At 40.5% G+C, this 18,917-nt stretch overlaps 1 protein-coding gene across 4 annotated transcripts in view; it reads right to left on the reverse strand.

Annotated features, from left to right (window-relative positions):
• Positions 1-18,917, reverse strand: part of RNGTT (RNA guanylyltransferase and 5'-phosphatase) — a 451,332-nt gene that overhangs the window by 244,402 nt on the left and 188,013 nt on the right. For 3 of the 4 annotated variants that reach the window (XM_048845050.2, XM_048845051.2, XM_048845047.2), the window contains exon 11: positions 653-817. The exons of the other annotated variant lie outside the window; for it this stretch is intronic. In XM_048845050.2, coding sequence (XP_048701007.1) covers positions 653-817 — 165 coding nt within the window. The remainder of the gene's footprint in view (positions 1-652; positions 818-18,917) is intronic. 4 annotated transcript variants of the gene reach the window in all.

Consider the following 18,917-nt stretch of genomic DNA (forward strand, 5'->3'; position numbering starts at 1 on the left):
TATGGCAGGAATGAGTACAAATGGGCAGCTAGCTTTAGGAGAAATAAGGGTCACATGCCGACCAATATGGAAGAATTTAAAATAGCTGTACTGAAGGAAATCACCTTTCCACACTGAAGAAGTGCACAATGAGAATTAGGAATTCTAACATTTGTAAATAAATAGCTAAATAAGGTAACAGAAAATCAAGGAACACATTAAAAAAAGGTAACAGGTTCCTGTCTTTGAATCCCTAGCATTAATTCTTCAGGACCTGAAGAAGGGCTGTATGTAGCTCGAAAGCTTTTCTCATTCACCAACAGAAGTTCATCCAATAAATGATACTACCTCACACACCTCATCTCTCTAATATCCTGGAACCAACACGACTACAACAACAGTTCAGCACTGTAAGATAAAACTGAAGTTTGTGTAAAAGTAAAGAAGGGTTTTGTAAATGGAGAAAATGGTATTCCAGAAGGAATAGATAGATTAAAGCCACAAGCCATATTCAGAGTGACCCTAATTCCCAAATTCCAGCCAAGGAGCACTGAATGCTCCCTTAGTCTAGCTATAGCAATGTCAATTGCTAACAGAGGGAAAACCCATACTCAGAACGAAGCTACTGTCTTTAGCACCACAACATTAATAAACCTAAATTCAATAAATTTACCTTTCTTGCAGCGTGGATGTCAAAAAATGGTTTGTTTCGAACACTGAATGGTTCCTGTGCTTTGTCAATAAGACCATTCTTCATCTTTTCATGCCGTGGAAATATAATCTCTTTTTCTATACATGCTAGTCGAATGTTAAAATCACATTCTCCAACTGGCTGTCCCTGCCAAGTTAGACAAAAAATAATATAAAATACCTAAATGTTTATCAAATTATGATTAGACTGAAGTTTGCCTTACAAAATATTTAAAAACAAAATATTTATAAATACACAGATACACTGATTATCATCAAAACATAACAAAATATACATATTCCTGTCAAATTTCCCAGCTTGCACATATTTCTCTAGGGCTGAAGAGGTTTGATGCCCTATCTATCCAATGATAGCTTATTTTGAAAAAAATGTCCTGCTAAACTTGTGTGTTCAAGAACTAAGAGAACAACTAATCTAAAATTGATGATTTAATAAGTATAGAATTGTGTAAGATAACCATAACAGTATTTTTAATACAGTGCTGTTTTAATATTATTTAGTCCACTTTGTTCATAATTGTTAACGACAACTAGCTGACAAGATAACTTGCAAAGCTAACTCAAACCCTTGCTTCATGTGTATTACAAACACCTTTTGTACCAAGAAGTAGAGATTAGCATTTTTGTTATAGAAAATGAAGTTGAACACACTGTAGATTAGAAAATCTGCACACACAAAAAAATAGTGTTCCATAAGGACAGCAAAAACTAGTAGAATAGGTTATTGCTCAGTCATAAAGGGTACTAAAGTTCTTGTTTAATTCTCAGGTGTTAAACTGTGGCCTTTCAAGAGCTGAAAGATATTACGCATTTTATATCCTTCTTTACTCTTTTGGTGTAATATATCAGATAAGTAAGGCAGTTCAAAAAACACACATCTGGAACATTAATAATTATAATGTGGTTTGTTATATTTAGAGTACTAGCAAGTGGTAACTTACTGTAGCTGCCATTAACTGAATAGGAATAGATTATGTAGAAATGTAACGCTAATTTTAGAAATGTTAATGTCAATTTTATAGCAATACAAGACATAGTTCATGCTTTAGCATTATTATGTCCAGAGTCTAAAATATTTGAGACTTATTTTGCCAAGTCCATACCCCATTCTGCCTCTTCCTCCTTCACTTTGAAAAATAATGTACATTTTTTCACAAACTACCCCTGCAAAATTTCCTTCATGCAGTGAACAAGACACAAAAATTTGACCATAAACTACGAAACCTTTGGAAAGCTATAAGCAATGAAAATAGGAAACTGGAATACGATAGGAATAGGAAACCAGAATAGGAAACTAGGACAGAAAATATGTTGTCTCTCTATAAATCCATGGTACGCCCACATCTTGAATACTGTGTGCAGATGTGGTCGCCCCATCTCAAAAAAGATATATTGGAATTGAAAAAGGTTCAGAAAAGGGCCACAAAAATTATTAGGGGTATGGAACAGCTTCCGTATGAAGAGAGATTAATAAGACTGGGACTTTTCAGTTTGGAAAAGAGATGGCTAAGGAGAGATATGATTGAGGTCTATAAAATCATGACTGGTGTAGAGAAAGTAGATAAGGAAGTGTTGTTTACTACTTCTCATAACACAAAAACTAAGGGTCACCAAATGAAATTAATAGCAGCAGATTTAAAACAAATAAAAGGAAGTATTTCTTCACACAGTGCACATTCAACCTGTGGAACTCCTTGCCAGAGGATGTTGTGAAGGCCAAGACTATAACAGGGTTCAAAAAAGAACTAGATAAATTCATGGAGGATAGGTCCATCAACGACTATTAGCCAGGATGGGCAGGAATGGTGTCCCTAGCCTCTGTTTGCCAGAAGCTGTGAATGAGCGACAGGGGATGTATCACTTGATGATTACCGTTCTGTTCATTCCCTCTGGGGCACCTGCATTGGCCACTGTCGGAAGACAGGATACTGGGCTAGATGGACCTTTGGTCTGACCCAGTAGAGCCATTCTTATGTGCTTAGAATAGCAACATTTATTCTTTTTTAAAAAAAAAAAAAAAAAAAGGGACTATCAGAAGTGGCCATCTTTGTGATCAGCAGAAGTATCACCCAATTCCCAAATCAAAAGGCAGATATAGGAGCAGAAGGAGAACCTAAACTATTAAAGAGGGAAAGATTAATAACCATTTCTCAACAAAAATATGAGAGGGATGGCACAGCATCAACATGAAAGGAGCATTTGTCATCTAATTTTTCTGATTATTTTTTTCCATTTTAAATGAAGGCCTAGTTGAATTAATGAATAGTTAGGGTAGGGAAAATTCTAGAAGCAAGAGTGAGCAACACTCTCACATTATTCACTTCATATAAGGCAGGCTATAGCTGTGGGATCTAATTTTAGGCACTGGCACTCAAAAAAACTACCACTCCATTGTTCATTCAAACCAGTCTGTGTGGAGCATACATGAAAACACATCTACATAATGACTGACCTTGTCCACTCACAGGAAATTTAATGGTTAACTAAACACAGATTTATTTTCTATTTACAATTTGTGAAAGTACAGGGCATCACCACCTTGATCTCTGCAACAAGTTACGGAAGAAAAGACCTGATTCTCAAAGAGTCTTTTCTGGTTACATATTTTGAAGTTCAAAAGTTGAAGTTCATTACCCTATTAGTCTGCTACTTTTCCTAAAACCACTTCCCTGCTCACTCATCTCTAACAAGAACTTCAAAAAACTAGGTTTAACTAATATTTTAAATCTTTTATCCTGAAATAAACAGGAAACTGTGTTCACACAATTATTTTACAGTTAATCATTTAAAAGGGTTTTACAGTAGTGGCATAAATTGTTTTGAAGCCATTAGTAGCTAGCAATTTCAATTCTTTTATTTGATTCCATATGAAATCTTCTAATCACCTAATTCTCTCTGCCGTAAAGAATCCCTTTCCTTCTCACACCTACTCTGAAGTAATTATCTCCCACAGTTCTGACACTAAAATTTTTATTTCAAAGCTAGTTACGGTGCATTACCACTGGTTTCCTTATATAAAAGGTCAAAGCTAGACTGATGTAAGAGTCTATGTGGTTCAGAAATCATGGGAAATAGCTCAGAAATCATTCATCAATCACTCAAGTAAAAAAATTGGGATGGGTTTCACTCACTCAAAGCATCCACTTTGAGAAAGGAACAGAAAATTAGCATAATTCTGAATTTAAATCAAGGACATATTGAATTCAAGTAGTGTTGAGAAGTACTAGAGAGAAATACAAGACAGACATGTCCCAGACTGATCTTAAGTCTCCAAAAGATAACACCCAATTTAAAAAAGAAGACCCCAGCTTTTAGCAAAAAATAGTTCGAGGTAACATCGCCTGTAATAAATAACTTGGAAGAAAAACTAAAACTTGGAGATTGTGTAAATTCCCTCTTACAGTGAGAAAGAGATATTTTAAAACTGTTTTCCAAAAATATATAATGTGTTTTAGAATCCATTCTGGACATTTAACACTTGACATGCCTCATTAGACATGTATCAGATTTTTTTTTAGACCTATAAGTATCTGAGTACCTAAAATGACTTCAGGATTTTGCAAGTTCTGATAATTTGTGAAGGGAGGTTGTTATTGGTTCAGTGCTGCTTGATGATATGGCACTTTAGCTGTGTTTTAACGTGTTAATTAAAAAGGTTTTAAATTCTAGTGCAGACACTACACAACTTGTTTTGTTCCATGAAACAAATGTTTGTTGTGATAGTGTATTTTAGGGTTAAACACAACTAGCAAGAAACATTTTTGTTTATCTACACTAGAATTGGCAATTGTGTTAGCATGGGTTAATTAGTGTGTATTAAACCATGAGTAAAAACTTAAGTTGAGACATGCCCCCAGAGAGAAAAGAAGTCTACTGAATTAACACCTCTTCCTAGCTAAGGCCTGGTCTACAATACAAGGTTAGGTCGAATTTAGCCGCTTTAGGTTGATTTTATAATGAATGCGTCTACACAACCAACCCCGTTCCGCCGACCTAAAGGACCCTTAAAATCAACTACTGTACTCCTCCCTGACGAGGCGAGTAGCACTAAAATTGACCTTCCTGGGTCGAATTTGGGGTAGTGTAGATGCAGCGCTGTGCAATTTGATGGTATTGGCCTCTGGGAGCTATCCCAGAGTGCTCCAATGTGACCACTCTGGACAGCACTTTCAACTCTGATGCACTAGTCAGGTACACAGGAAAAGCACTGGGAACTTTTGAATTTCATTTCCTGTTTGGTCAGCGTAGTGAGCTCAGCAGAACAGGTGACCCAGAATGCAGTCCCAGAATCACAAACGAGCTCCAGCATGGTGCGAACGGGAGACCCTGGATTTGACTGCTGTATGGGGAGAAGAATCTGGGCAGGCAGAACTCCGATCCAGCAGAAAAAATGCTGATATATATGCCAAAATCCCACAGGGCATGATGGAGAGAGGCTACACCAGGGATGCACAGCAGTGCCACGTGAAAATTAAGGAGCTCAGGCAAGCCTACCAAAAGACAAAGGAGGCAAACAGTCACTCTGGGTCAGAGCCCCCGACATGCTGCTTCTATGATCAGCTGCATGCCATTCTGGGGGAGGGGACCCCACCAGTACCCCAACACTCTCCGTGGACACCTACAAGGTGGCAGCCTCACGCAACATGAATGAGGATTTTGTCGCTGAGGAAGATGATGAGGAGGAGGAGAATGCACAGCAGGCAAGCAGAGAATCTGTTCTCTCCGGCAGCCAGGACCTTTTCCTCACCCTGGAGCCAATACCCTCTAAGGGCCTATTGTTCCTGGACCCTGATGGCAGAGAAGGCACCTCTGGTGAGTGCACATTTGTAACGACACTACAGGGGGTAAAAGCAATTGTGTTTAATGTTTGATTTGCCCTGAACAATTGGGATGCATTCATGGCCAGTACAGTTAATGGAAAAGTCTGTTTATATGTCTGGGGATGGAGCAGGAATCCTTCAGGGACATCTCCATGAAGCTGTCCTGGAGGTACTCTGAAAGCCTTTGCAGGTGGTTTCTGAGGACGGCTGCCTTATTTCGTCCTCCACGATAGGACGAAAGGGCATTTTACCATATCAAGCTAGTAGCAAGTGGTCTGGAATCATTGCAGCACAAAGCATGGCAGCAAACTGTCCTGGGTTATGGTCGCATTCATTCAACATTCGGCCTTTATCTTTCTCTGTCAGCCTCAGGAGAGTGATATCATTCATGGTCAGCAAGTTGAAATAGGGCAAGTTTTGTAGGGGAACAGTAATCCCCTCTCTGTTTGGTGATCCCTGACACATTAGACCCCAGGCATGCTGTGCTGTTTGCGCTTGGCTAAAAGGGATCATCCCAGAGAATAGCCACGCTGGAAGAGGGGTGTGCTGCACATCCACCCCAAAACTGCAGCCCCTCCTTTTAAATGGCAAACACAACTGGCATTGGTTGCTATGGGAAAGGAGGGCACTGCAGTTTTAAACCATTCCCACGTTATGAATGCAGAAGAAGCCAACCTCACAAACCATTTTGCTTACCATGGCTGCCTGCAAACCAAATTCTGTTGCCCAGCCGTTCGTGATATGTCACCATACCAGCAGGCACTCAATATAAAAGGCAATATAAAAGGCAAAATGCAACCTTGTACCTAAAACACATGTGCTGTCTGCTGTGCATTGCTTGATTCACTGTGAAAGAGTCTCCCTTTTGTTCTCAGGAATGTATCTTCTCTGAACTCTCCCTTTTTTTTACCCCTGCAGCTGCAAATGTTTTTGTGCTCCCTGCACCAACTCTGACCCTGAGGTTATTGCAGATTAGAAGACAAAAAACACACACTAGCGATGACATGTTTTCAGAGCTCATGCAATCCTCCCGCACGGATAGGGCACAGTTGAATGCATGGAAGCATTCGATGGCAGAGACCAGGAAAGCATACGGTGAGTGTGATCATAACGCACAGGAGAAGATGCAGAGGCTAATGGGGGAGCAAACGGACATGATGAGGCATCTGGTGGAGCAGCAGGAAAGGCAACTAGACTACAGACCCCCACTGCAGTTATTGTGTAACCCGCTGCCCTCCTCGCCACGTTCCATATCCTCCTCACCCATATGCCCAAGAACGTGGAGGGGAGGCTCCTGGCATCCTGCCACTCAACTTCAGGGGATGGCCCAACCAACAGAAGGCTGTCATTCAAACAGCTTTGATTTGTAGTGTGGCTACAAGCAATGTGGCCTTGTCCTTCCCTCTTCCCACACCCCACCCCGTTATCAAACCCTTTGTACACCCGGGCTTCCTTTTACTAGTCAGAGTTGCCAATGATCTCAAGTTTTTTTAAATAAATAAAGAATTAATGGATTCAGAACAATAGGGACTTTATTTCCTGTGCCAGCTGTGGTCGAAGGGGGGAGGGGGACTGACTTACAAGGAAGTACATTCACCAAAGGGGGCGGCTTTGCATCAAGGACAAACACACACAACTGTCACACCGTAGCCTGGTCAGTCAGGAAACTGTTTTTCAAAGCCTCTCTGATGCACAGCTTCGGTGTGCTCTTCTAATTGCCCTGGTGTCTGGCTGTTCAAAATTGGCCACCAGGCAATCTGCCTCAACCTCCCACCCCGCCATAAACGTCTCCCACTTACTCTCAAAGATTTTATGGAGCACACACCATGCAGCAATAACAATGGGAATATTGCTTTCACTGAGGTCTAACCTTCTCAACAAACTGCACCAGTGCCCTTTTAAATGCCCAAAGGCACATTCTACCACCATTCTGCACTTGCTCAGCCTATAGTTGAACTGCTCCTTACTACTGTCCAGGCTGCCTGTGTACGGCTTCATGAGCCATGGGAGCAATGGGTAGGCTGGGTCCCAAAGGATAACTATTGGCATTTCAACATCCCCAATGGTAATCTTCCAGTAGGAGAAGAAAGTCCCTTCTTGCAGCTTTCCGAAGAAGCCTGAGGTTCCAAAAGATGCGAGTGTCATGCACCTTTCCCGACCATCCCACGCTGATGTCGGTGAAATGGTCCTTGTGATCCACCAGTGCTTGCAACACCATTAAGAAGTACCCCTTGCGGTTTATGTACTCTTTGGCAAGGTGGTCCAGTGCCAAGATGGGGATATGCGTTACATCTATCGCCCCACCACAGTTAGGGAACCGCATTGCAGCAAAACCATCCACTATGCCGTGCAAATTTCCCAGAGTCATTACCCTTCTTAGCAGAAGGGTTTTGATTACTCTGGCTACTTGGATCACAGCAGCCCGCATGGTAGATTTGCCCACTCCAAATTGATTCCCGACAGACCAGTAGCAGTCAGGCGTTGCAAGCTTCCACAGGGCTATCGCCACTCACTTCTCATCTGTCAGGACAGGTCTCATCTTGGTATTCCTGAACTTGGGGGGGGAAGGGGAAGCAACTCACAAAGTTCCATGAAAGTGGCATTCCACAGTTTTGCAGCCACTGGGAATCATCCCATACCTGCAACACTATGAGGTCCCGCCAGTATGTGCTTGTTTGCCGGGCCCAGAATCAGCATTCCACTGTATTAACGTGCCCCAGTGCCGCCATGATATCCCAATTGCCACATCCCGTGCTTTCAGGAACGTCTGTGTCCATGTCTTCCTCACAATCTTCCCCGTGCTGGCGGCTCCTAGCTAGGCTCTGTACATACTGCAGGATAATGTGCGAGGTGTTTGCAATGCTCACAAAAGCAGTGTAGAGCTGAGCAGGCTCCATGCTTGCCATGCTATGGCGTCTGCATGGATAACCCAGGAAAAAAGGCATGAAATGATTGTTTGCCGTTGCTTTCAAGGAGGGAGGAGGGGAGACTGACAACATGTACCCAAAACCACCCGCGACAATGTTTTTGCCCCATCAGGCATTGGGAGCTTAACCCAGAATTCCAATGGGCAGCAGGGACTGTGGGATAGCTACCCACAGTGCACCACTCTGTGAGTCAATGCTAGCCAAGGTACTGAGGACGCACTCCGCTGACCTAATGCGCTTAAGTGGGGACATGCACAATGGACTGTATAAAATCGGTTGCTAAAGATTGACTTCTAATTTCGTAGTGTAGACAGGCCCTAAGCTTTACTAACGTGGTGTAACTCTGTATAATTGTACTGAGAGATCACAGTGCAAGGTGCTATGGTTGTAGTACTTTTATTAACACTGTTTTGTTTTTAATATAACCCCCAATCCCCATCAAGGAGAAAAAATTTACTAATGTAATTCTTCAGGTAGGAAGTGGGGAGGCTGAAAGTTGCTCTTCATCAAGCCAAACAACAGATGAATGAATGACACATGGGATGGATTTAAATGGGAGACTATAACTTTAGTAATTATACCTCAGAAAGGGACACTATACTTCCTTTCCCCTGCCCCGTCCCCCCCCTTCTCACATGAGCCATTTACTGGTTCCAGTGAAGGTTACAGGGCTTCAATCAGAAACCAAACGGTAACTAAGAGTAGACTATCCCCGATCTACCCCATGGACTCAGCTCTGTTGTGAAACTTCTCTTCTCCCCTCCCACTTTCCCTCCGCCACCTAAAAGGGGGTGTGAAGACAGAGGCCACCAGGCGGTGGGAAGCAGAGAGTGCATCAGTCTGCGAAGACATCAGGCTCCTCCCTGCTCATGAGTGCTAAGTCCAACTGCAAAATGCCATATCTCATTTACCTCTGGGCCTTTTAGCCTTTACCCACTCTGGACACCAGATAAGGGAGACACCAGCAACTCACATGGGTACACCCCACACCCACCAGGCCTGGTACCCATCTCCTGCCTGACCCAACCCCTGGTCAAGGAGCCAAACGCCAGACCCAGCATTTGACAGATGAACTCCATCACACCTAAAAGAGCTCAGGACCATTGTATCAGATATGCCTGTGTTATCACAGTCCACCCCAACTTCCATAATTATCCTGGCTACCTCATGGCTCACAATTTTTCACATCCTGTCAACATGGGCTGACTCAGTGGTCCCACCCACCAAATTCATCTTGTGAACATCTCAAACCAAACCAACTGAGCGCAAGGCCATAACTGCAGAATCAGCTCCCTCTATATCCTAATCCTTAAATTTAATCCAGTGCAGTCCACAAAAATCATTTTTTGCCCAGGTGAATAAGCAGGACATCAGGTGAGTACAGCTCAGCCATCACTGCATGCAGCAGGGACATGAGCTGGCCCCAGCGTATGCCCCTTCTGCCATATCATCAAAGGCAAATGGCATCAGCTTTGAAGCTCAGTTGTGATACATATTCTGATGTGGCCTTGTGTGTTCAATGCACAACAAAATGCTCCCAGAAACAAACATCAACCCTCCCTCCCAATGTCTCCATCTCAAGCAGGGATTGTATTCCGATGCACCCTGTGTCCATCAGCTGACCTTTCCTCTCTGGCACATGGAAGCTGTTCCTCACCTTGGATCCCTGAACCACAACTTGGTATACGAGGTGCCCTTGCAATTGTGCGTGGCTAGAGACTGTTTAGGCAGTAGGATCTGTGTACCCATCTGCCAGCCTGTGGGTATAAAATAGATATACCGCTCCCTCCAAGAAGTGGGACTTCCATGAGAGCTTGGCTGGGTCTCATATGCTATCCCAGCTGCCCAGTCCCCATCACCCCTTCTATAAGGCCCTCTTCCCCCTGCCACAGAAGCAGCAACTCCTACTCTCTCCCCCTTAACTGCAGCCAACTGACTTCTGCCACCACTGGCTGCACAACCTCTGCCACCCTGTCTGCAGGAGCTGTGGAGACTACACAGGTCCATACATGTTCCACCAACTAGTCTGCCCCATTCCTCCCCAATGGGGATGCAATTACACACCCACCCAGAACAGAAGGGAAGATGGGGAAGAAACTTTCAGGCATGGAAGCTCCCTGTATCCTTGCCCCACCACTAGAGCAAGCTGCCACTATTGCTGCTGGGGGGGGGGGAGGGTCAGTCCCAGCCCAAGACATGAGCCCATGTGGAGAAGATGGGCTTTCTGAATCAAAGTTCCCAGAATATAAAATCCTTTCAAGCCTTTGTTACTACTTGCCCAAAATGTGCTGGTTCTTTTCCCATGCCTCCTCCAGTGTTGTCCAATGTTTTCTTGCTCCAGATATGGCTAAACAGGAACTGCTTCTTTGCAGGTAACTGGAGAGTAAAAGGCTTTTGAAAAGCCCAGGCTATGTTAAATTAGCTGCCAGGTGCCCCTCCCTTGCCTATCAGCTGGCCCAATCCCCTTTGCCCAGCCAATGGCAAAGCAGAGAACCAAAGGAGGGGAGTGTGGTGGGAAAAAATCGCCTTCTGCCATGTATTTTGGACTTCTCTCCTTCCCTGCTGTCCAGTCACAGATTGTCCCCTGCTAAAGATGGTGAAAGAGTATTTTGTCATGTCTGAGCCTATAGTTTAAATAGTCCAAACTAAATCCAAACAAAACAAATTTTATAGATATGTTAAATCAAAATGTATGCCCCCCCAGTCCACTTTGAATCTACTGGGTGGGAAATGATGCAAAAAAAAATTAATTAAATGTAAGACTTCAGGACTTGTAGACAGCAGACAAAAGACAAACAGTCATGGTAAAGGAGAAAAAAATTCACTAGCCCAATAGGGATGCTTCAGGTAGGAAGTGGGAAGGCTGAACATTGCTGTTTATTTTGTCGTGCCTGAGCCTACATTGTCCAGCTATACCATAGACATTTTCTTATGGATAAATGTGTAGATGGCAAAAGTGTGGTATTTGAATGATAAATCCCCCAAGCACAGTGTTTTTAATGGAAACGCTATCACAATGCTGCCAGGTTCTACTTCAATAAAGCACTCTGAGTCTGTGTATCCAGTTGATATTGAGCTTGGCCTGGGATGGACTAAGAATCTCTCTCTTTCTTTTTTTTTTTTTTAATTTGGTTTGGAAATAAACTACCAGCAGAACATATTCCTTTTTATTCCCAAAATCAGTACCTTAAATAATATGAATAATTCATTACATACTATATACACCCACACAAAATATGCATATAAGTACCACACATGCCTTGATTTACTGAACCGTAACAGAACATATGCCATAACTGCCTTAACAACTTTAACGATTCTGGAACAAGACTATGATATAAACACAGGCTAAAATGTCAGCCTGTGGTAACATTATTACTGTCAATTCAAAGCACACACAGCTGACATCTGCATTTCCAAAGAGAAATCCCATCATGTCTCTCCATTGTTAGAGGGCCCTGCAGCCTAATATCTTGAAGTCTATACTAATGGACTAGTACATATTTCTCTTGACAGTGGAATTATGATTGCTGATATAAATTTTAAAACTTTATTTATTTAAGATATCTTAATGAATATATGTATTTAAATAAAGTTAATAAATGCGAGGGTGTCTTTTGCCCCCTAAATAAGGTCTATAACATTTCAACAACTTGGCAGTTGAATAATGCATCTTAATTTCTGTATTCTTCTTTTACAAGAACGGAAAGTAAAATATTTATGGAAATGAAAAATACCGTAAAACTTAGAACATTAAGGTTTTTAATTTCTAAAAAGGAGACAAATGGCAAGACTGCCATTAGAATTTGACAACACATTTTAAGATGAATATTTTCTAACCTTTAGCACTGAATCACTCAACACAGAGACAAGCTAATGGCAAAAAGCCTAAAACATTTAAAATGTTTTATATACTTTATCTGTGGTACCAGGAAGCTACAGAACATGAGATACTGTTGCTCGAGATAAGACTCAAACTAATGTGGCACTAGAATTTATTCAATATTTATACAGTGTGCATTCATATCACAGAATACTGTTGTGAATTCTCCCACCTTGAGAAACAAAAACCCCTGAATAGAAGCATGTTACAAATATTTATACTCAAGAAACAAGTTCAGCAATAACTTTCATTTTAAAAGCAATTAATATATAATATTATAAAAATATAATATCATATAATAAAATATATAATTTGGTGTTTTACCTAAACTGGGTGTGTTGAACTCATTCTGTGGAAAGGGGAAAATTCCATTTTTAATTATCTTAAAACAATGTACTTTTCATCAAACTACCCCAGGCCTCCCACTGATGTCAATGGGAGGTTTGCACAAACATCAAAGGTAGAATAAGCCTTTTACATACAAACTAACCAACCGCAGGCACTAAAATGTAGTTATCATTGAAATCAGACTATTTGTAAAGTAAAATACTTAATATAAGGCTGGCAGCATCTGGACCTTCCTTATCACTATTTATTTGCTAAGTCCCTTAATTGTTCCATACTGCATCACATAGTATGGACACATTCTCACCTACGACTACAGCCATTTTGGTCATTCGTTTCTCCCTCTTTCCCTATCTTCTTTTCAATGTTTCTCCTTCTTTCTTCATTGCCCTCATCACAGCAACTCTCAATGAAATAGTTAATGTTGCCATTAGACTATGGAGTTATTACACCTAATTAGACGAATGAGAGCTGGGGAGTTCCCGCCTCTCAGAACCATAGTTACTTTCAGACTGTTTTTAGACGCTGGAAGATGCTGCATTGATTCATCTTCAGTTCATACATAGCATGTCACAGGCACTTATTTTTTAATAAAAGCATCAACTCTGACATATTTGTGTGTCCTTCATGATGTACAGGTTCTGCAACCAGGTGAGGGGTTTGATATCACTCATCTAGAAACTAATTCATCAAGACCAAATAAGGGAACAAAACAGCTCCACATTATAAATTACCTATTATATGGCTATCTTCCAAAGTCAGTTAAGAGACCTTAATTTACACAATTACCATTGGTTTGTAAGAACCACCTTAACAAGGGAGCAGCATATTTCACAAATTAATTAGGATAGACCAAAAAAATAAGTGTCGACTTGTAACAAGTATTTTTCATAAGGAATTATTTTTTAAACAAATTATAACATACTGAGCTTTTTGGGGTAAGGTTTGTATCATCTGTGTATTTGAATAGTACTTAGATTATGGCAGCTACTGGTTTATAAATAATAATATAACTAAGTCAATGACAACACATTCTTTTCCAAAAGAAAGCTGTTTGAGTTTTGCTCACTTTTCTTTTTTTCTCATTTATGTCCTTTGTTAAGAAGGAAACATTTTAAAGCTCACCCCCCACCAGTCCTACACCAGACTATAAGGGTTGCCCCTCTGAGCATGTGCACACACACATACACACACTCTCACACTCAGTCACTCACTGTGCAGGAGAAGCATCTGCAGCTGTTAAGAGTCTCTGGGAATGGAGCAGAAGAGGCCATGAGGCCCTGCCCTCACCTTAGCAAACACTATGCTGACATTTGTAGACACTTCTGATCTAGACACTTGGGACCACTGAGTGCAACTTCTGATTAGCGAGATACATCATGAGAGAATTCAAGAAAAAAGTAGTACTCTAACATTCAGCCCAAGAGATGGGAACGGAGAACAAGGAGGCAGAATGTGGGGAAAGCAAAGACTGTATGAGAGAATAGGCCTGGATTAAGGGCAGACAGAGAGGGAGCAGATAAAGGAAAAGGAGGAAAGAAAAAAAAGTAATTGAACTAATAAGACATACCAAAATTCAACTTATTCATTTTGCTTTTATCTCATGTCCCTTTCAACATCCTCCATCTATTTGTCTATTTAGACTGCAAGCTCTTAAGAGCAAGGACCTATCTTATTGTGAAGTACCTAGCCCACTTTTGCATGCATAATTAATAATGGGCTTTTTTTTTTAGAATGTATGTAGAGTTATAATAAATAATGCTGAGAAAAAAATCAGAAGGAATATAAAACCTTATGCTTTGGTGCTTAAGCCAATCTCTCTAAATATTAGGAATTTGGATGTACTGGAAGAATCTGCCTACTGCAGTCTTTCTTGCACCTTCCACTGAAGAATCTGGTGCTGGTCACAATTAAAGACAGAATATTGGACTAGATGGCCACAGATCTGATGCAGTATGGCAATTCCTATGATCCTACATAGAAAGGGAATGCTGCTAAAAATATTAAAAGAAAACATTACCAATCTATTTAGCTAGATACCAGAATGCCAAGTAATACCTCATAGGACAAGGGAGACTGTTAAAGAATTCTTAAATTTAAATAGACGTCTTCAGTTTTTTTAAAAAGCTAAAAATGTTATAAAGGCAGTGAAAACGTAGATTATAATCAAGTTCCAGAGAAAATGATAAAGTGCACTGCAAGTGTAATTACCTAATTAGCCTATTGTTCACCAAGACAACTGCCAAGAGGATGCAAAAAACTCTATAAAAACTCTTGGGACCTGATCCTTTCATATCAGATCTGCTTAAGTTTCATCCAGAGGAAGTTCGAGTCATAAGACTGAGATCTTCAGCCCCATCTGGACTGCCCTGATATTGAGTATTTGAACTTTGGGACTGAACCTATGGACTAATTCTAAAAAGACTCTGCAGCACTCAAGCTCACCATTTCTACTATGAAATTGATCTCAGAACTCTAGTCATACCTGTATGTATAATGATCTTTTAACCAATATGCTCTCACTTTTCTTTTTTAATGAATTTTAGTTTACTTAATAAGAAATGGCTGTAAGCATGTATTTGGGCAATATCTGAAATATTCATTAACTCGGTGGGTAATGTGTCTGATCTTTGGGACTTGCAGAACTTTTTATATGATAAACAAGAGTTTCAATAATCCTCATCATATTTGAGGGAGGGACCCCAAGGCTGGACTGCTTTAAGGGAACTGTGTTTTGGCTTCTGGGTAACCAGTAAGGTATTGCAGAAACTCTTTTTGATTGCTGGCTTGGTAAATCCAAGTATTGGAATAACCACCAGTTTTGGGGATTGTCTGCCCCATTATTTTCAATGTGCACTAACTGAGCAATCCAATTGTGGCCCCCCTGGGATCTCAGTCACATCATGTAGCAGAATACTGTGTTTTTTGAAAACCCTTTAAAAGGGGGACTTGTAAAGGAAGAAAAAAAATATGGACTTTTTTCCTTACTTGTGATGTATAGAGAAGGCCTGATATTTTGTAAAAGGTCTTGGTTATGTTTTATTCTTATTTAAAACACACTAGAAATTCAGCTTTTCTCCTAGCAAACTTAATGGATGTCTGAAAAACTAGTAGGATGACATCACAATAACAGAGTGAAACCTGAGTAACTGAAGAGGAAAGGGATTTGTAGGTCAGATGCATAAAACTGATTTTTTTTTTTTTAACATCTATAACTCAAACACCTGACAACAGGAGAAAATTACCTGGAAACAGATAGAACACCCCTCAAACTTTCTATTAGGATTCTAGATTCATAGATTCCAAGACAGGAAGGGACCGCTGTGATAATTTAGTCTCACCTCTTGTATAACACAGGCTATAGAACTTCCCAAAAATAATTCCTACAGCATATCTTTTAGAAAAACATCCAATCTTGATTAAAAATTGTCAGTGATGGAGAATCCTCCATCCATCCAACTCTCTCACTGTTAAAAATGTATGCCATGTTTCTAGATTGAATTTGTCTAGCTACAACTTCCAAGCATTGGATTATGTTATACCTTTGTCTGTTAGATTGAAGACCCCATAATTAAGTATTTGTTCACGTAAATACTTATGGACTGTAATTGAGTCATTCCTTAACCTTCTCTTTGTTAAGATAAATAGATTGAGCTCCTTGAGTCTTATTCCTATAAGGCACGTGTTCTAATCCTTCAGTCATTCTTGTGGCTCTCCTCTGAACCCTCTCCAATTTATCAAGATACTTCTTAAATTGTGGACATCAGAACTAGACAGCATTCCATCAGCAGTCACACCAATGCCAAATACAGAGGTAAAATAACCTCTCTACTCCTATTGGAGATTCCCCTGTTTATGCATCCAAGGACTGCATTAGCCCTTTTAGCCAGAGCACTGCATACAGAGCTCGTGTACAGCTGATTATCTGCCCCAACCCCAAGGTCTTCTTCAGAGTCACAGCTTCCCAGGAGAAGATCTCCCATCTTGTAAGTATAGCCTGCATTCTTTGTTCTTAGATAAATACGTTTACATTTAGCCATATTCAAACACATATTGTTTGCTTCCACCCAGTTTACCAAATCATCCAGATTGCTCTCAATCAGTGACCTGTCCTCTTCCTTATTTACCTGTCCCCAATTTTTGTGTCATCTGAAAACTTTATCAGTAATGATTTTGTTTTCTCTTCAGATCATTCATAAAAATGTTAAATAGTGCTGGGCCAAGAACCAATCCCTGTAGGAATGATACTGGAAACACACCCACTCAGTGATGATTCCACACTTACAGCTACACTTTGGGACCTGTTGGTTAGTCAGCTTTTAATCCATTTACTGTGTGCCATATTAATTTTATATCTTTCTAGTTTTTTTTAAATCAAGATGTCATGTGGTACAAAGTCAAATGCCTTACAGAAGTCTAAGTATATTACATCAACACTATTACCTTTATCAAGCCAAACCTGTAATCTCATTAAAAAAAGATAGCAAGTTAGTTAAGCAGGCTCGTCTAGAGTGAAAACTTACATTGGCATATGTCATAAATATAAAGGGAAGAGTACACCACTTTAAAATCCCTCCTGGCCAGAGGAAAAATCCTCTCACCTGTAAAGGGTTAAGAAGCTAAAGGTAACCTCGCTGGCACCTGACCAAAATGACCAATGAGGAGACAAGATACTTTCAAAAGCTGGGAGGAGGGAGAGAAACAAAGGGGTCTCTGTCTGTCTATATGCTGCTTTTGCCAGGGATAGAACAGGAATGGAGTCTTAGAACTTTTAGTAAGTAATCTAGCTAGGTGTGTGTTAGATTATGATTTCCTTAAATGGCCAAGAAAAGAACTGTGCTGAATAGAATGACTATTTCTGTCTGTGTGTCTTTTTTGTAACTTAAGGTTTTGCCTAGAGGGATTCTCTATGTTTTGAATCCAATTACCCTGTAAGGTATCTACCATCCTGATTTTACAGAGGTGATTCCTTTACTTCTATGTACTTCTATTTCTATTAAAAGTCTTCTTGTAAGAAAACTGAATGCTTTTTCATTGTTCTCAGATCCAAGGGTTTGGGTCTGTGGTCACTTATGCAAATTGGTGAGGATTTTTACCAAACCTTTCCCAGGAAGTGGGGTGCAAGGGTTGCGAGGGTTTTGGGGGGAAAGACGTGTCCAAACTACTTTTCCCAGTAAACCCAGTTAGAGTTTGGTGGTGGCAGTGGATATTCCAAGGACAAAGGATAAAATTAATTGTACCTTGGGGAAGTTTTAACCTAAGCTGGTAAAAGTAAGCTTAGGAGGTTTTCATGCAGGTCCCCACATCTGTACCCTAGAGTTCAGAGTGGGGGAGGAACCTTGACAGCATAGCTATAAATCTATGGGTGTGAAAACACAACATCGCTGAAAGATGTAGCTATGCCAACTTAATTCCCAGCATAGACAGCGCTACATTCAATGGAAGAAATTTTCCACCAATATAGCTACCATCTCTTGTGGAGGTGGATTAACTACAGCGACAGAAGAACCCCTTCCATTGCTGTAGTGAGCATCTGCACTGAAGCGTACAGCGGTGCTGCTGCAGCATTTAAGTGTAGACATAGCTTAAGTGTCCTAACTCTAACTCTCTAGTTCCCCATGGTGACTGCTAGCAAAACAGAAAAGACAAGGTTTCTGTAAACCTGACACTTCCAGTTGAAAATCAAGCAGGATAAACTATTAAAAAACATCCACAGCAAATTAAAAATATATCAGAGGCCTTCTTTATACAATTTCAAGAAACAAAAAGTGGGGAAAAACCACTTCATCTTACTATCCCCATTACTGGATAACCTTTAAAGGTACTCGCAAAAAGAAAAGGAGTACTTCTGGCACCTTAGAGACTAACAAATTTATTTGAGCACAAGCTTTCATGAGCTACAGATCACTTCAATTGGCTCAGATAAATTGGTTAGTCTCTAAGGTGCCACAAGTACTCCTTTTCTTTTTGCAAATACAGACTAACACGGCTGCTACTCTGAAACCTTTAAAGGTACTGACTTTTCTAGAAATTTTTTTTAAAAGGAGGGAAACATTTAACCTTCCCGCTTTTGCACTTGAAAATCCTGCATACTGGTCATAATTAGGAAGTAGTCTTTAAAGGAAAGCTCCAGGGTAATTCAAAAGATAACCCAATTATATCTAATAGTGTGAAAGCACTGAAAGTATCGAAGTTTTAAACTCGATGTAAGGCAAATATTAAATCACTTAACAGTTGGTTAAACCAGTCAAA

The sequence above is a fragment of the Caretta caretta genome, chromosome 3, assembly GCF_965140235.1.
Source record: "Caretta caretta isolate rCarCar2 chromosome 3, rCarCar1.hap1, whole genome shotgun sequence".
Classification (NCBI taxonomy): domain Eukaryota; kingdom Metazoa; phylum Chordata; order Testudines; family Cheloniidae; genus Caretta; species Caretta caretta.